This window comes from Pygocentrus nattereri, chromosome 10 (genome assembly GCF_015220715.1).
Source record: "Pygocentrus nattereri isolate fPygNat1 chromosome 10, fPygNat1.pri, whole genome shotgun sequence".
NCBI classification, from domain to species: Eukaryota; Metazoa; Chordata; class Actinopteri; order Characiformes; family Serrasalmidae; genus Pygocentrus; species Pygocentrus nattereri.
This window is the reverse complement of record NC_051220.1, coordinates 31376237-31393979: the sequence shown is the minus strand read 5'-3', so window position 1 is coordinate 31393979 and position 17743 is coordinate 31376237. Positions and strand designations below refer to the sequence as shown.

Genomic DNA, 17743 nt, shown 5'->3' with positions numbered 1-17743 from the left:
CCGTATGACGTACTGTATTATCTATGAACATGTACAAAAGTAAGCCAGAATCAGGATTTTTTTAGCTATGCATCATATTTTTGTTCATTTTTATCTGGACCTTGTACATATCTTGGCTGACTGAGTACAGTAGAGGTAGGGGAAATTATGTATGAATTATATTATTCTTTAAGGAAAGGAGACAGTGAGTAGCTCAAGTTGAACACGACAGCATTAAACACTCATTGGGTTTATGGGCATGCCTGGTTGAGTTGCAGATTAAAGTGGAATCTATAGTAACCTAGAGCAACATCTATATTGTGATTTATCATCTTATTTTTCTTCAGAATCCAAATTTGTGGTGATATTGATGATGCGCATACCCAATCTCTCTCTATTTTCTTTCTTGCTTGTTTTCTCTCTTTTCTTTCTCACTGTCCCTCTGTATCTTTCTCTGACACTTTTTTCTGTCTCTCTTTCTTCTCTTTGTTTGCTTCATTCTTTCTGTATCTCTCGCTTCCCCTCCTTTCTCTCTTCACTCACTCTCTGTCCCTCTTTCTTTCTTTCTTTTCTTTTCTGTCTCCTTTTCTCTCTCCCTCTCTGTTTTCCCCTCCTTTTTCCTTTCCTCCCTCTCTTTTTCTCGTTCTCTCTCTCTCCCTTTCTTTCTCTTTTTTCATTCTTTCTTTCTTTTCTCTCTGACTCTCTTTTTCATCCCCCCCTCTCTCTATCTTTACCTCTCCCCCTTCCTCTCTCACTCTCCCTCTCTCCCTCTCTCCCTCTCTGCTATCCTGTTGTACATTGAGCACATGTGCGATCCCTGACTCACTTCCCGGTGCCGTATTTAAGAGGGAAATACAAATAAACAGGATCTCTCCCACTTACATCCACAAAGGAACCAGGCAAGGGTTCACTTTTCAGCGAGACTGAAAACTGTTAACCTTACCCGGAGAGATCTGTGTACACAATTTGCAAAGTCAAATAAATAGGAGCTGGAGCCAAGTTGTGTATGAGTGTGGTGTTGTGTGTATGAGAGTGAGAGAAAGAGAGAAAGGTTGGGCGGGCGAGAGACAGACGCACTCTGCTCGGGCCTTTTCTTGCTGTCATTCTCAATCACTGTGCTGTGTCTATGATCAGGGCCTTCTTATGTTGTGTGTCTGGCAGGCCTGGATCCTGGAACACATTTAGGAAAACCTCTGGCTGAGATGGAACCCTGTCTGCAGCAGGTCAGGCCCTACAAATACACACTTACACATTCCTGTACCTGTCCGTAAACTGTGTTCATTGTTCTCTCGCTTTACCCAGAGTGAACTCACATTTGTTTACCATTTGTTTGTGATTACCACATTTTTCTGATCAGAATCAGAATCGTTTATTAACCAAATATGTTTTCACATACAGTGAATTTGTTGTTCTGAGTGCTCACAAAATAACAATATTAAACAGTAAGTAAAATAGTTTATTTACAATATGAATATTTCAAATTAAAAAGTTTAAGTAGAGTTGGTAAATGGAGATGGAAGACCAACCAACAAAATACAACCAAACCTCACAAAATATGTTTTTCAGACCAGGTTTGGGACAATTTTTCATGTACAGTATCTGACTAAGGACTTTTTTTAGTGAGTGTTTTCTTCTGTAGTAGATTTGTTTTTATTTGAAGGAATATGCCTACATAAATTTCACTCGCACACATTTTCACAATATTCCCTCCCCTGTCTGTTTTCTCTTGCTAGTGTAGTCTATAAGTACAGCAAAGCCTAGCTGTAGGTAATGCTAATTGTTCACTGTGGACAAAGTAAAAAGAAAGCTTTCAAACAGGCGAACATTTTTTTTAAATTCCAAATTAGCCAGGGGTGTCTTCACTGTGGAAACAATATAAACAGGTGATCACAGCAGAAGCACATTGGTCACATACACAGTAGAGCTTGCGATAATATTATGAACATTGATGCAACTGTTTCCAAAGAAATGGAAGTGGGTTAGAGTCACATTTGGCTTTCTGATTTAGCAGTATCAGTCAGCCTGGTCTGGCATGGTCTAAAAATTAGAGGCACGGGTTGGGTTCAGCTTCAGTTTCATGCTGACGCAGAGCTCTAACAGTAGGTAGTTTAAAGTGGCATATGTAATAAGTAAAAATATGTACATAACAATGAAGAGGTGAAGTTTAGTTGCGCAGTTAGTTATGTATTCAAAGTAAACTCTGTTGTAGTGAGAGTTGTAGACACCAGCATGTACTACAATTGTTTCTTTCTGACAGCTTTCAAAGAAGTATGGCGTCCATATATGTGGTGAGGGGGGCGAGTATGAGACTTTTACCACAGACTGCCCTCTCTTCAAGAAAAGGATAGTCATGTGAGTAACACAGACACAGTTCATCAACTTTAAACAGTCTTAATTAATCTATGCATTTTACATAGGCTGTATTAAGTCAGCTTCACACCCATAAATGTATGGTATTCTAAAAATCTTTTTATAGAAGCTGTGTTCAAGGCATGCTCTAAATATTTTCGGTCTTGTTGCAGTGATAAGATGGAAACGGTTATCCACTCAGCAGATGCATTCGCTCCCGTTGGATACCTGCGATTCACAGAAATGCACACAGAAGACAAAGCTAACGTGAGTGCCGCCTTAAATGAGGATCTGTGCAACTTCATGTTTGTTTTATTCTTGTTATCAACTTCACTTGCCACTGCAAGAGGTCAGGTAATTACAACTATTGATCTGATTGTATTGCTTTACTTTAGTCACTGTGGCTGGTGGTCTTGCTCAATTGTTATTCTGTTGCCTGGTTATCAAATCTCAGTTAACTAAAAATTTTGACAATTACCTGTCAAGCCTTCTCCAAAACTATCATTTACTAAAACATATAAAATTAGAGAGCCTTATTTCAAATAATGTCCTTCTAAACATTATCATTGAAATTGTGTTTACAGATCATGCTTATTTTGAAACAGCTGGCAAACCATAAAAAGCCCATAACTGTTGCCTTTCTCTGTGCGTGAGAAGTTTGTTAAAAGCCCTCCACTGCTTTGACATAGAAAAGAGGGAAGCACTTTGAGGCATTAATGAGAACGAGGTCCAGAGGCGCACCCTCTTCTTCCCCCCCACCCCCTTCCCTCTCCTCCATGCCTCCATGCTGCCTACTTTGACGTCTGCAATATTCACTCACGCCTGAAACTAGGCCTGGCTTAACAAACATGTCTGCTTAAATTAAGGCACTTTGCATTCAGGTAGGCCTGGGAAAGCACAATGGCTGCATCCAGGTTGCTGTCGCTAGGGAGATATATGGGGGAGAGAGGAAAAATAGAATGCAAAAAGAGGAGAGGAAGAGGGAGAAAGAGAACATGAAAAGGTTATTCTAGCCCCAGAGACTCTACAGCGACTCCCTGGGCTGTCCGGGTGGATTTGGGGCCACACTTTGCTGGTCAAGTTTTTTTTTTTTTTCCTCTGAAGGGTTTGTGTCAGTTTGGTTTTTGGAATTTGAAGGGGTTATTGAATGCTTAGCCTGCTGGTGCTCTGATTCGATCAGCCTGTATATGCTGCCCCCATGTCCTTCACCTGATTGCGATGCAGTTCATACACAGGTTGGAGTGCAGATGATGCATAGGTGTGTTGGAGAGTTCTTTTGAGATCTGACCTGTTGAAAGGCCATGCATCTAAGATTTAATCTTACTAAATAACAGTACAAAATGTCATAATCAGATGCTCAAATTTTTTTGGCTTCTTCGTTACAGAATTTTTGAATATTGGATGTTGTATTCGTACCGTATCGTCCCTGTAATTAGAAAACCTAACCTAATTTTAAACAGATTTTTTTACCCTAATTTATTTTCACATTATTTATACCTGCTGCTCTTTGCATTGTTTGAACGTTTCATGAAGAATCAAACAGTAGACATTTTACAAGCTTTGTAAAGCACCCAGGTCATGTTTTTTCTACTTTTCCTACTATTTTTGCCATCTCCTATGAAGGTAAAGGACAAGCTTAAATAAGATTTTTTTTCTTCTCCTGTAAAGTTATGAGTTTTTCGTATGTCAGCAATGATATTTGAATGCATATGAGTGGGATGACAGAGATGCTAGCCTAGTAATTGGAGCATAGGTTGCTGACTGGCTTCTACAGAGAGTATACTGGGTCACAGTGTGATGGGGGGCTTCCCTTCTGGCCTTTCAGGGAGGAGTTTGTGTGTTTGGGGAAGAGTTTGTTTTGTGGGCTTATGTAGTGCAGGGATAGAGAAGGGGTATGTTGGGGGCTAGAGAAAAAGAGAAAAAAATCTAGCCTGTGAGCGTGGCTGGTGCAGCATTGGGGCCGTGAGCACATGAGTGTGGCACACCCCCCTCCCGGCCCGCAGGTCGGTGCACAGAGCTGGGAGATTCTGGGCCTGGTGCAGGGAAGAAGCTCCCTCACTCATCCAGCAGTCTAAAGCACTCTCCATCAGCCTGACAGATTCACACTGACACCAGCTCTGGAGGAAAGAGCACCGGCCCGGGCAGTGGAGGAGGAGGAGGGTGGTGGTGATGGTGGTGGGGGTGGGGAGGCAGTGTTTGCCCTCAGTTAATGCTAGTCAAGCTCCTCTCTCTGCAGCCTAAGAGCGGCTGGAGTATAATTAATTTGATTATCATATGGCCAACTGCAGTTGACAGCAGGGGATTAAAGAGATATGAAATATTTATTAAAATGCACAACGCTCAGTGGACTTTTGTCAGGTAATACATGTGAGCCTTTGGGAGGGCAAAATGTTTTTTTCTTCTTTTGTTTGCAGACCAAAATAAATAAATAAATAAAAAGCTGAGGATTAAAAGTAAATAGTTAAAAAAAGAGTAGCACTCCTAAGACTGTGTCAAGCCCAAGTCAAGGACTTTGAGTGACAGCTGAAATGATTACATTTACAGTATCCAAAAAAAACACCCCCTCCGCATGTAATTCATGAATAAGTTAGCATGTTTTTCATATTCATTCACCTTGCAGTTATTTGTGTCTGGGCATGTCAAAAAAGAGTGAGACACATACGCAGACGGCACACATGCAGGGTTATTGAAAAACTAATTACACTGAGGTTGGCTGTGTTTGGCTGCTTTCTGAGCCTCTTTGCTTGATTTATTCCTGTTTGGACTCTATTGCAGGGTTCCACAGAGCGTGCTCTGCCCCTTGGTAGTTGTCCTTGCCAGAGTGCCATTGACAAGATGACTGAAGAGGCGGTATATGCTGATAAAACCCAAGACATCCAGGAAGAATTTACATCAAATGGTGACCTTAGTTGTCAGTGAGGCCATTCTGAGATGTGTGCATGTTGTGTGTGAGCATGCTGTCGTGTGCTTCAGGGTACAGAGATGTGTCATTGGCCCATCGGCTTTATAGTTATTCCTTTTATTTGTAAGTTAGTTATAGCCATTAAAGTGTTTTCTTGGGGCTTAATTACACATACCTCTAGAGTGTTTGTTGAAGGATTTTCTTGTTATTATGCTGGTCCTAGTTTTTCAGACCTGTGTATGCACAAATCATAGTCTGCAGTTCATAGTTTAAAGCTAGTACTGCACTCTTCATGGGTCTGTTCTAGGAATAGATACGGAAATGGACGGCTGTATGTGTATGTATCAGTATCGGCCAACATGCACGTAAAAATATCATATATCGTATAAAATGTCATAATTGAGACTAAATCCACCATTGATACCATGACAGAGAGATATAAGTCTTGTTTGTATAGGGATACAAATGCAGTAAATTATTGCACATATTTTAGCACCACTCAAATGTTCTGTTCTTCAGGAGTACCATAAATATATAAATAAATATGAGTTTAATGTGTCATTTTGAAATTTTGAATGAATCTAAACATAGTTTTTAAAAGGTCCATATTCTGGAAAACTTCTTTGGAAAAATCTTCTTTCTTTTTTAAATAAAACAGTTTGATTTGGCATGTAACCATTGTTACAATGGTTAAAATTCACTTCCCAGTGCATATAGTCCATGTAAACTAAGCTTTAAAGATCTGTTTTGAGTTTTTTTGTTTTTGTGATGTTATGGAAACCAGTGCATGTATGCATAGCCACTTATACAGCCTGCAACAGTTCAATTGATTATTCTTGGTGGAGTTAAAAGGAATATTTCACTCTGGACTGCTTTTTGAATGAGATGCACAACACAGGGCAGCCAATCCAAAAAAGCTCATTTAAGTCAGTCTTAAAGGCACAGTAACAACATTTCATTCTTAGAGATAAAGAGAGATTAGAACATGGTCATGTGAAAATGAATTCTGTCCCACACAAATGTTGTAGGTGGGCCTCAGGGAAAGATAAAGTATAAGACAAGTGTGGGATGTGTGTCCTTTAAAAAAAATATCTGCCAACATCGCCAAAAACCAATACCAAAAACACTTAGACCAGTTATATGGACATCAACCAGCATATAGTAACTGCATACATGTGACTGATTGTATCATATAGTAATGACTGATATCCTGGTACAGAAATGTCCTTATATATTAAGATACATTCTTGCTGTATCGTCCACCTTTTTTGAGCTTTTTGTGTATGTGTGACATTTCTCCCACATAATGACAGCAAAAGAATTTGTTCTCAACAGAATACAGTATGAGTTTTTATCCAGAAGATTTTGATCTCCATTTTTCCTGCAAGACTTTTTCAGTTGATTTTTTAGATGAGTATGCTGACATTGGATGCTTTGCATGTATTGTAGTTCTTACAACATTCTCATTGAATCTGTCACTTCAGTGTCTCCTACAATTGATCTTACAAAATTCTTTACATGACAAGGCTGTTGGGAAACCGAGGGCATGCAGTTTACAAACACTGGGTTTTCTGTTTATGAGCATCATATAACCTTTGTTAGCATTCTTATTTCTTTTCTTTTCTTCCTTTGTGCAGAACTGTCATTATACATAAGATAAAATAAGCACATTCAGTGTGTTGACTGCAGCATTGTTTCTTGTTTATACATAGCATCACCACAGAGATGCAGCAACGACACACACACACACACATATACAAAGACGTACACATATTGCTGTGAGGTTTTGTTAACCTTCTGATACTGATCTTCATGTTTTTTCATTAAAGCATGCCGGCCCTGGTGCTCAGCCAGAAGCTCTGTGGGCTATCAGTGGATCACTGGCATCAGCGGCCTTCCTTCTGAACACACAGACGTCCAGGGCCAAACCCAGCATGCTTTCACTCAGCTGCAAGGTAAGTGGCTACAAAGCAGCGGATCACAGGGCTAAAAACATGAAAGATTGCTCTGTGCTGGGAAGCAAAAACGTAACTTTGGATCGCTCTCTGTTTTTTTCATGTGCCGCAGCAGAAGCTCGGCGCAGCCACGTGCGCTCTGTCTACAATAAATCCGTACTGGCACGAATCATGGTAGCTTTAAGTATTTCTTAAACATCTGGAGGAGAGGGTTTGGGACTTGTCTTACCCAAAGTGGAAGGAAGGTTGTACGGAGGCAAAAAGATACAGGCCCGTTTCCGCTGCTGGGCAAGTTGGTGGAGTTGTAGTCCGTTTTTAAAGCTTAGCTCCACTAGCATCCCATTCTGTTTGTGCAGAGAGCAAATAGTCCTTTGTTCCAAAATCACTTTCATTTTTTTCATTTGTGCTGGCAAAATGCACTTTTAAGAGGTATGGAAGGCCGTAAGTGGCTGCTCTTTATTCACTCAGGCCTTTTAAGTGGGGGTGTGAGCGCGCCATGTGTCAGGGACCCCGTCCATCACCGTGCAGGGATCGTGAGCCGCGCCAAACGAGGACAGACACTTCAAATTAAACTGGGAGAATGAAACCACCACTTCAAAATACACACATGCACACACACACGCACAAATGCGTGCACTTGGCTTTTTTTTTTCGCCTGCAGAACTTTTAAAGTGCAGGCTTTCTTGGAAAAAAAAGAAAAGAAAGAAAAAAGGGGGGAAAAAAGAACATTTTTTTTCCTAAGAAAGAGAGGCATAAGATGAAAAGCATATTTAATGTTTATCGTCTTACATTGCCGAACAGCCTTCACAGTACTGAGACAATATTAAACAAGTTAATATTTAATGAACAACTTCTTTGTATGAGCTAAGTCTGTGAAGTACACTGAAATGCCAGTGTCTGCAAAGGGAAAACAAACTGGATGATGTATGAAATTATTATAGGGACCTAGGCCTTGCCTCAAGACCCAGTTTCAGCCTTCCTTGCTGTTCTATTGTGTGCATGACAAAAATCAATATTTCACATCTCAATATATATATTTTTTTCTCTCATTTTATTTTCATATACACCAAATTGGATTCCAGTGATGTTTGAAATGGTTATTTTTCAAAAGCCAAGACTAAAATGTTCTATATGAATTTGTGAAGATGTATTTGTTTGTAGGTGAATTGCAGGAAAGAGGTTATCAGTTAAAGCACATTGTGCTAGTTCACTTGTATGTGAGGAACATGGAGGACTTCGCTAAAGTCAACTCAGTGTACCGCTCCTTCTTCAGCCTCAATCCACCAGCCAGGTAAAGCTTACTGTGTCTGATCCATCCAGTTTACAGCAACACAGAACACCTAAACATCTTCCAGTGGAGATACGCTTCTGGCTGAATTGTTGTCCTGAACTGTTCTGCTGGTTGCTATGCTAATGTCTGCACATTGCTGGTATATGCATTTCTTCAGGGTATGTGTCCAGACTTGTCTGCCTGCGGGTCAGCTCTTGCAGATGGACGTTTTGCTCCATGACTGGACTCTGCCTCCTGAAGATGGCTACTTCCACCAGAGGGACACCCTACATGTCCAGAGCATGTCTCACTGGGCTCCAGCCAACATCGGACCCTACAGCCAGGCTGTGAGGGTGAGTCCCTGCTGACTGCTCATTCTCAGTCTCAGTGCATTACACTCATAATGATCCCTCACTCCAGAGACAGAAATCCGAGAGGAATGTTTGACTGTGTTGGCAATGGCTTGCAATGGACTTATTGGCTCTTATTCATCAAAGTTGCGTATGGTCATATCTGTTCATAAAATAATTGTACACAAATTTAAATCACTCTGGTTTGGTCGGAGTGTGTTTAAATAACAGAGAAATCGTTTAACAAACTGAAAATGTTTTATTTATTAAATTATCAAAATCACTACAAGTTCCATCAGTAACATCAGTAACTAAAAGCTGAAGATATCACTGATAATAAAAATTGTGTACATGTGAATCCTTGTAATTAAACTATACAAGTCAGTTAGAATTTTGTCAGCATGTAATTTGTAGATGTAAACTGGAATTTGCAGAATTGGAACTTTAGCCCAACACTCCTTCAGCTGAGCAGCAAATATAAAAACACAAATGCTTGAAAATCGGCAAGCGCTTGTATGAAACACCTTAAGAAATTTTAACCTTAAGTATTCCCTTTACCTTACTTGAGCTGTGTAAAATCTCATAAGCAAAATATTTAAGTGGAAAGTGACATAATCCACAATTTGACATTGAGATAGCATGAGATAGATACTTAATAACTCAGATGCTCAATCATGACACATTTAGCAGCCCTACAAGACCTAAATGATACCCTTGCATCTGTAAGAGTATTCCATGGCTGGGTGGATTTTTTCATGGATGACAAACAGTGGATCTGAGTCTGCTGAATCCTTTCCTTTTATTACTTCACACATATGAATTAAGGCATGCTTCATATAAATTATATGTATAGTGTAGGATGTACAGGTTACCTTAGCGGCTCATTCTTGCACTGCCTGCATCATTAGTGTAAGTTAAATGTGTAAAAGGGTAAAAAGAGTTGTCATTTGCAAATTATATGTATGCAATAGACTCGTGGGTGGGTGGTTGTTTCCACATGACAGAAGCTGAATCAGCTCTTGCACTCAGTCACTGCTCAGTTTGATGTCATATGTCAGTTTCAAAATTCACGCATTGAGTACACTGTATGTCAGTCTGGACGATCTAGTCTGCTCTTGTTTCTACACAGTTTTGATGAATAAGGGACAGAATCACAAAAGTGTTCATGAAAGAATCTGAAAAACATTAACACTACTAAAGATAGTAAAGTGAGTAGACTGCACAGTAGAGCAGTATGGATGGGCCATTTCTCAGTTTCCATACTTGCATGCTCAGAGTGTGCACACTGTGCCTTGGGTGTTGACACAGTGCTCACTGAGAATACAAGAAATAGCCATCCATCGACACTGTCTGTGAAGGTCTTACGCACATATGCTAGCTTTGTGGGCACATGCTGGGCTTTGTCGTAAAGCCTGCTAGGTTTTATGTGACCTTGCCCCTGCTGTGAAACCCAAATAGTTAATGGAACTCCAAAGACAGACTCAGAACGTGCAAGTGTGGTTCCACGCATGGCTGGCACTACTGTTTACCCAGCCAAGGAAGGAGATTATACTTGTCAAGTTACTGTCAACAACACAAGTGTCCATCTCATCCCTGCAGCCTCCATCTTTCCTTCACGTCCCCCCATGAGTGAGAACATGTGTGCTGTACTTGCTTCCACTTAGCCAGATCTGTTTTCTCACACACTGATTACATGGTCAGTATTAGTGCAGTAGAAAATCATACAAGCATATATTACAATAAAGTTAGTATAGTAAAGCCTTATCATACAGTTGTATGCAAGATTGTTGATAAATGACAATGTTTTGTTGCTTTTATAAGTGAAAAAAGTACACATCCTGTACAGAGAACTCAGTTCTACACATTTTACTGCAATTTTTCTAATGCTTACATACCGGGAAAAAAAACTAAAACGTGGCCAGTGCAAAAGTTAGGATGCAATTTTTTTCTGTGCAAATGGAAATTGTGAATTCAAAATTTTAAAAAATGCCGTATTTACATTGTTCCCTGTTAACTTGTTTTTTTACATAGAAAATTAACAAAACAAGTAATTAAAACAGAGATATTCATATGTTTGCATATGAGTATGCATTATTATCCAGAACACACATAAGCTTTTGATTTAAAGCTAGCACAACTATATTTTACTATTGCATTGCATCCAAAAAATAAAAATAAAAAATAAGAAGGAACTGAGCACTGCAGAGTAAAACACAATGGCTGGCTCTCTTATCTATTAATTTCTGTTAAAATTGCAGACAGCTAGGATAATTTTATGAATTCAACAGCTCAATCATGGATAAATGCGTGTTCTGCACCCCATTGTGCATAACACCCAATGCTCTGTGTTACATTTGCTAAATTGGAAAAAGTATATTAACAATGGCCTAATGCAGTAGACAGCTTCTCATATTGATACAATTACCCCCTTGCTGTGCCCATGCAGATGCGTTGCCCCCCACGTCTAAGTCTTAATGAGAAAGAGTGTTTTGGTGCTGATGGTGCAGGCACATTTTTACGGACAGCCTTTATGCCATGGAGCCGCTGAGGGAATTGCACTCCCAGCCCTCCCTTCTTTCCCAGAAATAATTAGTGATTAATTGTTAAATCCCATTTAAAGGAGAGGAGAATAGCTTAGCTTAGCTTGAGTGCTTTTTCGGCATCTTAATTATTTCCCTGAAACTGTCATATTTCCTACATTGTTCTGGCATTTCAAGATCTTTTGTAAAACTAAGAGAGAAATTGCTTTGTATTTAATTGCATAATTTAATGGGAAAGCGGTTAGAAAAAGAGCTTCCACTTAATGGCTGTAATATGAACATACATGCAGACACTGTCCTCTGTTATGTGGATATTGTTTAGCTTGAGCTTTTAGTTGAGTGATAGGCCTTGTGTTCCAATTGGGACAGCAGACATCTTTCATGAGATGTGTGTGGTCATCTCTGGGCTGGGAGAGAAGAGTTTGATATGCGACATGCCATGAGCTAGCTGTGTCATCTGCTCACCCTTTAGTCTAATTGCCAGGAGTGTGATGATGATGTTTGGCTATGTGGCAGATTCTTATCAGCTTTGATTTACAGAATTAGTTAACCTTTATATTTTTGTTTTGTGTTGCTCTAGGCTCTCAATATGTTTTGTGATCATTTAGGTGACATCACCCGGGAGGCGGGGAAAAAAAAGCAAAATTTAATTTGCTGTTTGTTTATGCCTTTTTTCTATCAGTTATACCCTTGATTAGGTTCTTGTTTTAGGTCATGTTTAGCATAATAATAATCTGATATTGTTAATGAGAAATTTTGGGTCCGTGACATACTTTATTGTGGTCATTGCTCTGCCTTGAGATATGAGTTAGGGGTCTGTTCTTCCAGCCAATTTGTTCGCTTTTTTTTTTTTTTTTTTTGGCATTTATTGCTGAGGCAATATACTCTACATAATTTGTTGATCTTACAGAATGATCCCAGGTCCTTGAGTGACTTAAGACATAAAAAAGCAGGGATGTCCAACTGTGTTGGTCTTCCCTGTTAAAACACACCTACAGAACCTGTTAATTAACTCAGGAATCTGATCAACTGTTCAGCTGAGCTATGTGGACCTCCAGCTTTCCAGTACCGGAGTTAGGCAGCTCTGCTGTTAAGACATAGTAATAAATATTTAAATTAATTTATATGTTAGTTGTTTAATCAGAACCACTTTTATTTTTCAAGGTGTCAAATTAATGAACTCAGCTGCAATACAAATAGATTCAACAGTGCAGTAGTTATATTGAAGGGGGCAGCAATTTCTGTGTAGAAAGAAAAAAAATCAATTTTCTCTCATAACAGACGATTAGGCTTACATGTCGGCAGATGGTTAGAGTTGACCCTTCATTAACCAAAGTCTTACTTAACAGCATGAGTCCCAAATTGCCCATCGTCGCACACCTTCGAAATGTATTGGTTCTTGTTCACCAAAATCCCATCAGTAGAACAGCTATGAACTCTGGTTTCATCCCGTCAATTTAAAAACAAACCAAAGAAGAATTGTGTTGGAGGTGCAGCTGCTAAAAACATACCCCAGTGAAATCATGATGAACGCCCTACCAAGGGACTGGACCCTTGAAATTCTATTTACTAATCCAATTTAAAGGCTAGAAGGAGATGTAGCGGTGGTAGTCCCAGTTTGGGGAATACACTCGTCCTCCTTCTCCATTGGGAGTGACAGCTTATTCTACAGAAACCTCATGTGGGCCAGCAATTGGATTTGCATTGGATTTTGGAAATTGTCAAAGTGGACCACTGCACAGTTGGGAAAAGTGGTTCTGACGCCCACAATTAGTGTCAAAGGGAGGAGCTGGCCTCTGCAGTGGTTTAATTTTAATTATCTTCTTACGGGGGTTAAACATATTAAAACAATGAGCTAGACTGGCTGACACTCTTGTTAGTAGGTTCAGGGGTCAAGTTCAGTTACCAAGCAAAGTACCATAGGTTAGAGAGTTTGTATAAAGAAAAGTGGAGTAAAATAAAAATAAACTTCTGAAATAGGCCTACGAAGTGTGAAAATGTACTGCTCTGTAATGTGTTTAGCGTTGTGTTATGTCATATTCTGTATTGTGTGTGCCTGTAAAGAAAAGTGGAGTAAAATAAAACTAAACTACTGCAATAGGCCTACAAAGCATCAAAATTGAGGACTTTCTAAATCATTTGAATGATAATGAAGTAGATAGATAGATAGATAGATAGATAGATAGATAGATAGATAGATAGATAGATAGATAGATAGATAGATAGATAGATAGATAGATAGATAGATAGATTGATTGATTGATTGATTGATTGATTGATTGATTGATTGATTCAACTTTATTGTCATTACTCAGTACAAGTACATGGCAACGAAATGCAGTTAGCATCTACCAGAAGTGCAAATAGTAGCAATAGTGCAAAAAGAGACAAGTGTGCAATAAATAGACATAGTGCAACAAATTACAGTATATAGAATAATTTACTATTATAGATATGCAAAAATAGATAGTAGATATATACATGAACATGTTGGAGATGTACACTGTATTGAATAACTGTTGCGATGTGTTATTTACATGGCAGTAGAGTGGTAGTGTTATCAGTGAGGTGTGGAGTTCAGCAGAGTGATTGTGGAGGGAAAGAAGCTGGACCTGAGCCGACTGGTTCTGGCCCGGATGCTCTTGTATCTCCTCCAGGATGGAAGTAGTGGTTAAAAATGCATTTTGTTCCTTGACAGCCGTCCAACCTGGACATTAGACAAGTGAATTGTAATCACTGTTCATTTTAAGTGTACAATGGCCACGAAAGTCTCCACTACAGGTTTTTAATTCTGAAAACATGACATCCCACTCAATATACAGAATACAACAAAACAACAGAAGCAAAAAGGGAAGTCTCTGCTAGCACAACAACATCTGCTATCACAGTTTTTGAAATGACCAAAGAAATTCATAATTGACAGTGGCAAAGTATAACTAAGAATAATTAAATTTATTGGTGGATTTTGCGGCAAGTACTGTAAACTTCATATTGTAATAATTTTAGTGAATTTATTCTATGTAAAACTTGTCCAGAGTATGTCCTGCCTTCTGCCTAATGGCTGCTGGGATGGGCTCTGGCTCCCCCATGACCCAGAAGAATAAGTGGCTTAGAAAATGTGTGTGTGTGTATATACTCTATGTGAACTGTTTTTATTTATGTTTTTATATATATATATAGCTTTTTTTTGTTTTGTTTTGTTTGTTTCAGTTTTTGGTCAAGTGTGTCCTGAATTTAGGTTTCAGTGTTTGACAAAAATCTTCATTTTGCTGCATCACTATTGCTAATCACTTTTTTGGGAATCGCTTTGGATTAATGTCAATGTCCAAAACTTTAAAACATGGTTTGGGCTAGGAGAGCATGTTTTCTTCCTTGATTAAATGAGTGGTCTAATGTGAATGCTGTAGCAAACAGTCTCTGCACATGCATGTGTCTGCATCCACCTCAAATATCAGAGGAAGCTAATTAGCCAAACAACAAGGCATCTAAAGCTTCACTGGGGCCAGGGGGTTCTACCATGGAAAAGCGGGAAGGATACGTGGTGTGTACAGATTAATTAGGATGTTAAACTTCATTTTTAATACAACAAAATTAATCCCATAAAAGTGAGTAATCTCGGAGGAGGTACTCGTCAGCCCCTGATGATCTCCCTTCGCCATAATCTATTAAAACAGTGCTTTTATCTCACCTCGCCTCTGTCATATTTTATGGATTTTTTCATAAACACTGCCTATACTTCATAAATGTCTCAATTTTCTAGTCTATTAACATTACTTCAAAAGCAGTTGATAAAAGAGGCAGGCATGCGTGAAATAATACACCAATAATATGAACTGCTGGAGGCAAGAACAGTGGGATGGCTCTTCAGCGATCGAGCCGAAACAATGCAAGGATGCTATCAGCTCTAATAAAAGAACAAACCGTCACTCGAAGAGGAGGAGGAGGAGGGAGAGAAAAAGAGTGTTGCGGTGCAACTGGGTTAAAGCAAAATGAGTGGTTTGTTTTTTTGGCCTCACTACAGTGTCTACAAAAGCTGCAGCTTCTGGACTTGGTTTCATCTCTCTGCTGCATTGATAAGCTACAGTGATGTGAAGACTGATTGCCTCTCTTGAGTTTTCCTACAATTATGCGGCTACTCCTAAACTCCTCTGCTTTTGTTAAGACTGAGGGAGAGCTCTGTGTTTTGACAGTCGAGAAAAGGCTTCACTCAGAAACATCCCCTTACTCATAGCCTGTGCAGGCAATGTTTCAAAGTGTCTTTTCTGAAAGCATCACATCCACAGGCCTTACTCATACCTGTCTCTGCTTCCCCCTCAAAGTTTGGGGTCAGCTCTTCACTTGAATCTGACAAACACGCCACCCAGCTTTCAGAGCTGATCCAGTTGTGGCTGAGTGGAATGCGGAGGGAGAGCTCCCTCAGGGTGTAGAAACACACACCTGTTTTCTCCCCCTGCTCGCTGCCCCCGTGCCTGGTCCCCAGCTCTATTACCTGGACCACCAGGGTCGAACTTACTGACTCACCTGCACCAGACTGGGACTCTGATGCACTCCTGACTCCTTACAGAAAGTGCATGTGTGTTATAGTAGGTGCTGCTGTTGAGAGACACAGGCCTGATCAATGCAGATGACTCACAGCCACAGCTGGTGATAACACTGCACCTAAGAATGATCTCTATAAAAATAACAATGTTCTATCATTATCGTGATAGAATGCTTTTGTGAGTGTTTTATGGATATTGTCAGTACTTAAAGAACACTCATGTGTTTCATTACAAGTGAGCAAAAGTAATTCTGTTTAACTTGATTTACTGCAGCACAGTACATTATTTTTTTTAAATATGAAAATCAACACACACAGTTTAAATATAGCACTACTAGTGGAATGTCTCTGTGTCAGAATATTGTGATATGTATCGTGTATCAGGAGAATGTCATAGTATTGTGATATAATATTTTTGCCATATTGCCCACTCCTATTATCTGTAATAGGTTTATCTGTCTGTTAATGTTTGCGTTAATTGACTAACTGCACTGGTACGCTTTCTGTAGTTCCCTCTGCCTCTGCCACATCACCACCCTCATTGGCGTGGCCAGTGATTTCTTCTTTTATGCATTTCCTGCTGTGTATTGCAGTCTGTCAGATAGACAGCATTTCATATTAACTTTATAGGGAATTTTGCTTTTAGATCATTTCACCCTGAGGTCCTGAATGAAGACCCATAGGCAAATTCATCACTTTGAGAACTACCAAGTTTATTACAAGTTTTCATTTTTTCATTTTTCCAAAAATGTTTCTGATATTAGATATAAGATATTCCAGCTGCATAAGAAAGGCGAAAGCCAAAGGAAAATAAGTTAAAAAAGAGGAGTTTCCAAAATTGGAGTTCAAAAAATTATGAAAAAATCTTTGACTGCACTTTTACTTTAGACCTAAAAAAGTTTGACAGGCATTTCTGCCCAGTGCTATTGGTTTTGAAATTATGTGTAGCTGTCAAGATGATTTTACAAAAAAAAAGAAATGGGTAAAAAGAAGAAACTTTGCAAATCAAACAGAGAAGCTGCAAGTGTTCTCAAGACTGGTGTTCTGTCATGGACTAACCAGCCAATAATCCAGACCTCAACATCACTGAATGTGTGAGGGATGGTGAAAAGCAGTAAATGCAGCCAACTTCTAAGTGGAGGTGTGGAAAAATATCCCTGCAGATTTCTTTGAAAAACTGAAAGCAAGTCTCCTGAAAAGAAGTTTTTATAAAGGCAAAGTGTGGACACGCAAAATACTCAATACTTGCTATTTATTTGTTGAGGGTTTTTTTTTTTTTTTTTTTGCACCAGAAGAGATTCTTCTCTTGTTACAAGCTTGACATCATAACATTAATAGAGCCTTTTTTGGTGCTGAATGGATCCTTCTTCAAGAAGTTTCTGTATGGAAGCATGTACAACACATTGGCTCTGTATAGAACCATTGTCTTTACCAAAGAACCACCTTTTTTGAAGAGTGTATAGTTAAAAAATTAATTAGATTACTCCTAAATTAATCTAAAAAATTAATTTTTAATGATGTAATTTGTAGTCAGTCTTGGATTGCTTTTCTCAAGTTTTCTACCAAATACTAGTATTTACTGAATCATTTACTTATTTTTTTATGTTATTTTCGTCTAACAATAACTCTAAAGAATATCAATTCAGTCAAAACAGTGTGTTTGTTTTTTTACATAGTTGGCATCGTCGGCTACTAATTGACTTTGCTTACTGATGGTTGACACCCTGGTTGGTGTGTCTCTGATGGACTTCCAGGTGTTGCAGGCAGTACAGGGTGTGAAGCTTTTGGGGGTTGAGGGGGCACTTTTGCGAGAGGTGGTGGGCTGCAGGGTGAGAGAGGAATAATTATTTTTGCCCCC

The 17743-nt window shown here is 39.2% G+C and overlaps 1 protein-coding gene across 4 annotated transcripts in view; it reads left to right on the top strand.

Annotated features, from left to right (window-relative positions):
• dph6 (diphthamine biosynthesis 6) overlaps window positions 1-17743 on the top strand; it is a 68147-nt gene that overhangs the window by 28075 nt on the left and 22329 nt on the right. The window contains exons 6-12 of one of the 4 annotated variants that reach the window (XR_005130819.1): window positions 1141-1202; window positions 2237-2331; window positions 2502-2595; window positions 5104-5227; window positions 7060-7185; window positions 7654-8476; window positions 8634-8652. Coding sequence is in view for 1 of the 4 variants with exons in the window: in XM_017690909.2 (XP_017546398.1) it covers window positions 1141-1202; window positions 2237-2331; window positions 2502-2595; window positions 5104-5227; window positions 7060-7185; window positions 8347-8476; window positions 8634-8808 (806 nt within the window). In the remaining 3 variants the exon portion in view is untranslated. Of the gene's footprint in view, window positions 1-1140; window positions 1203-2236; window positions 2332-2501; window positions 2596-5103; window positions 5228-7059; window positions 7186-7297; window positions 8477-8633; window positions 8809-17743 lie in introns of those variants that run through there. The other 3 variants (XR_005130821.1, XR_005130820.1, XM_017690909.2) reach the window with 3 other exon arrangements.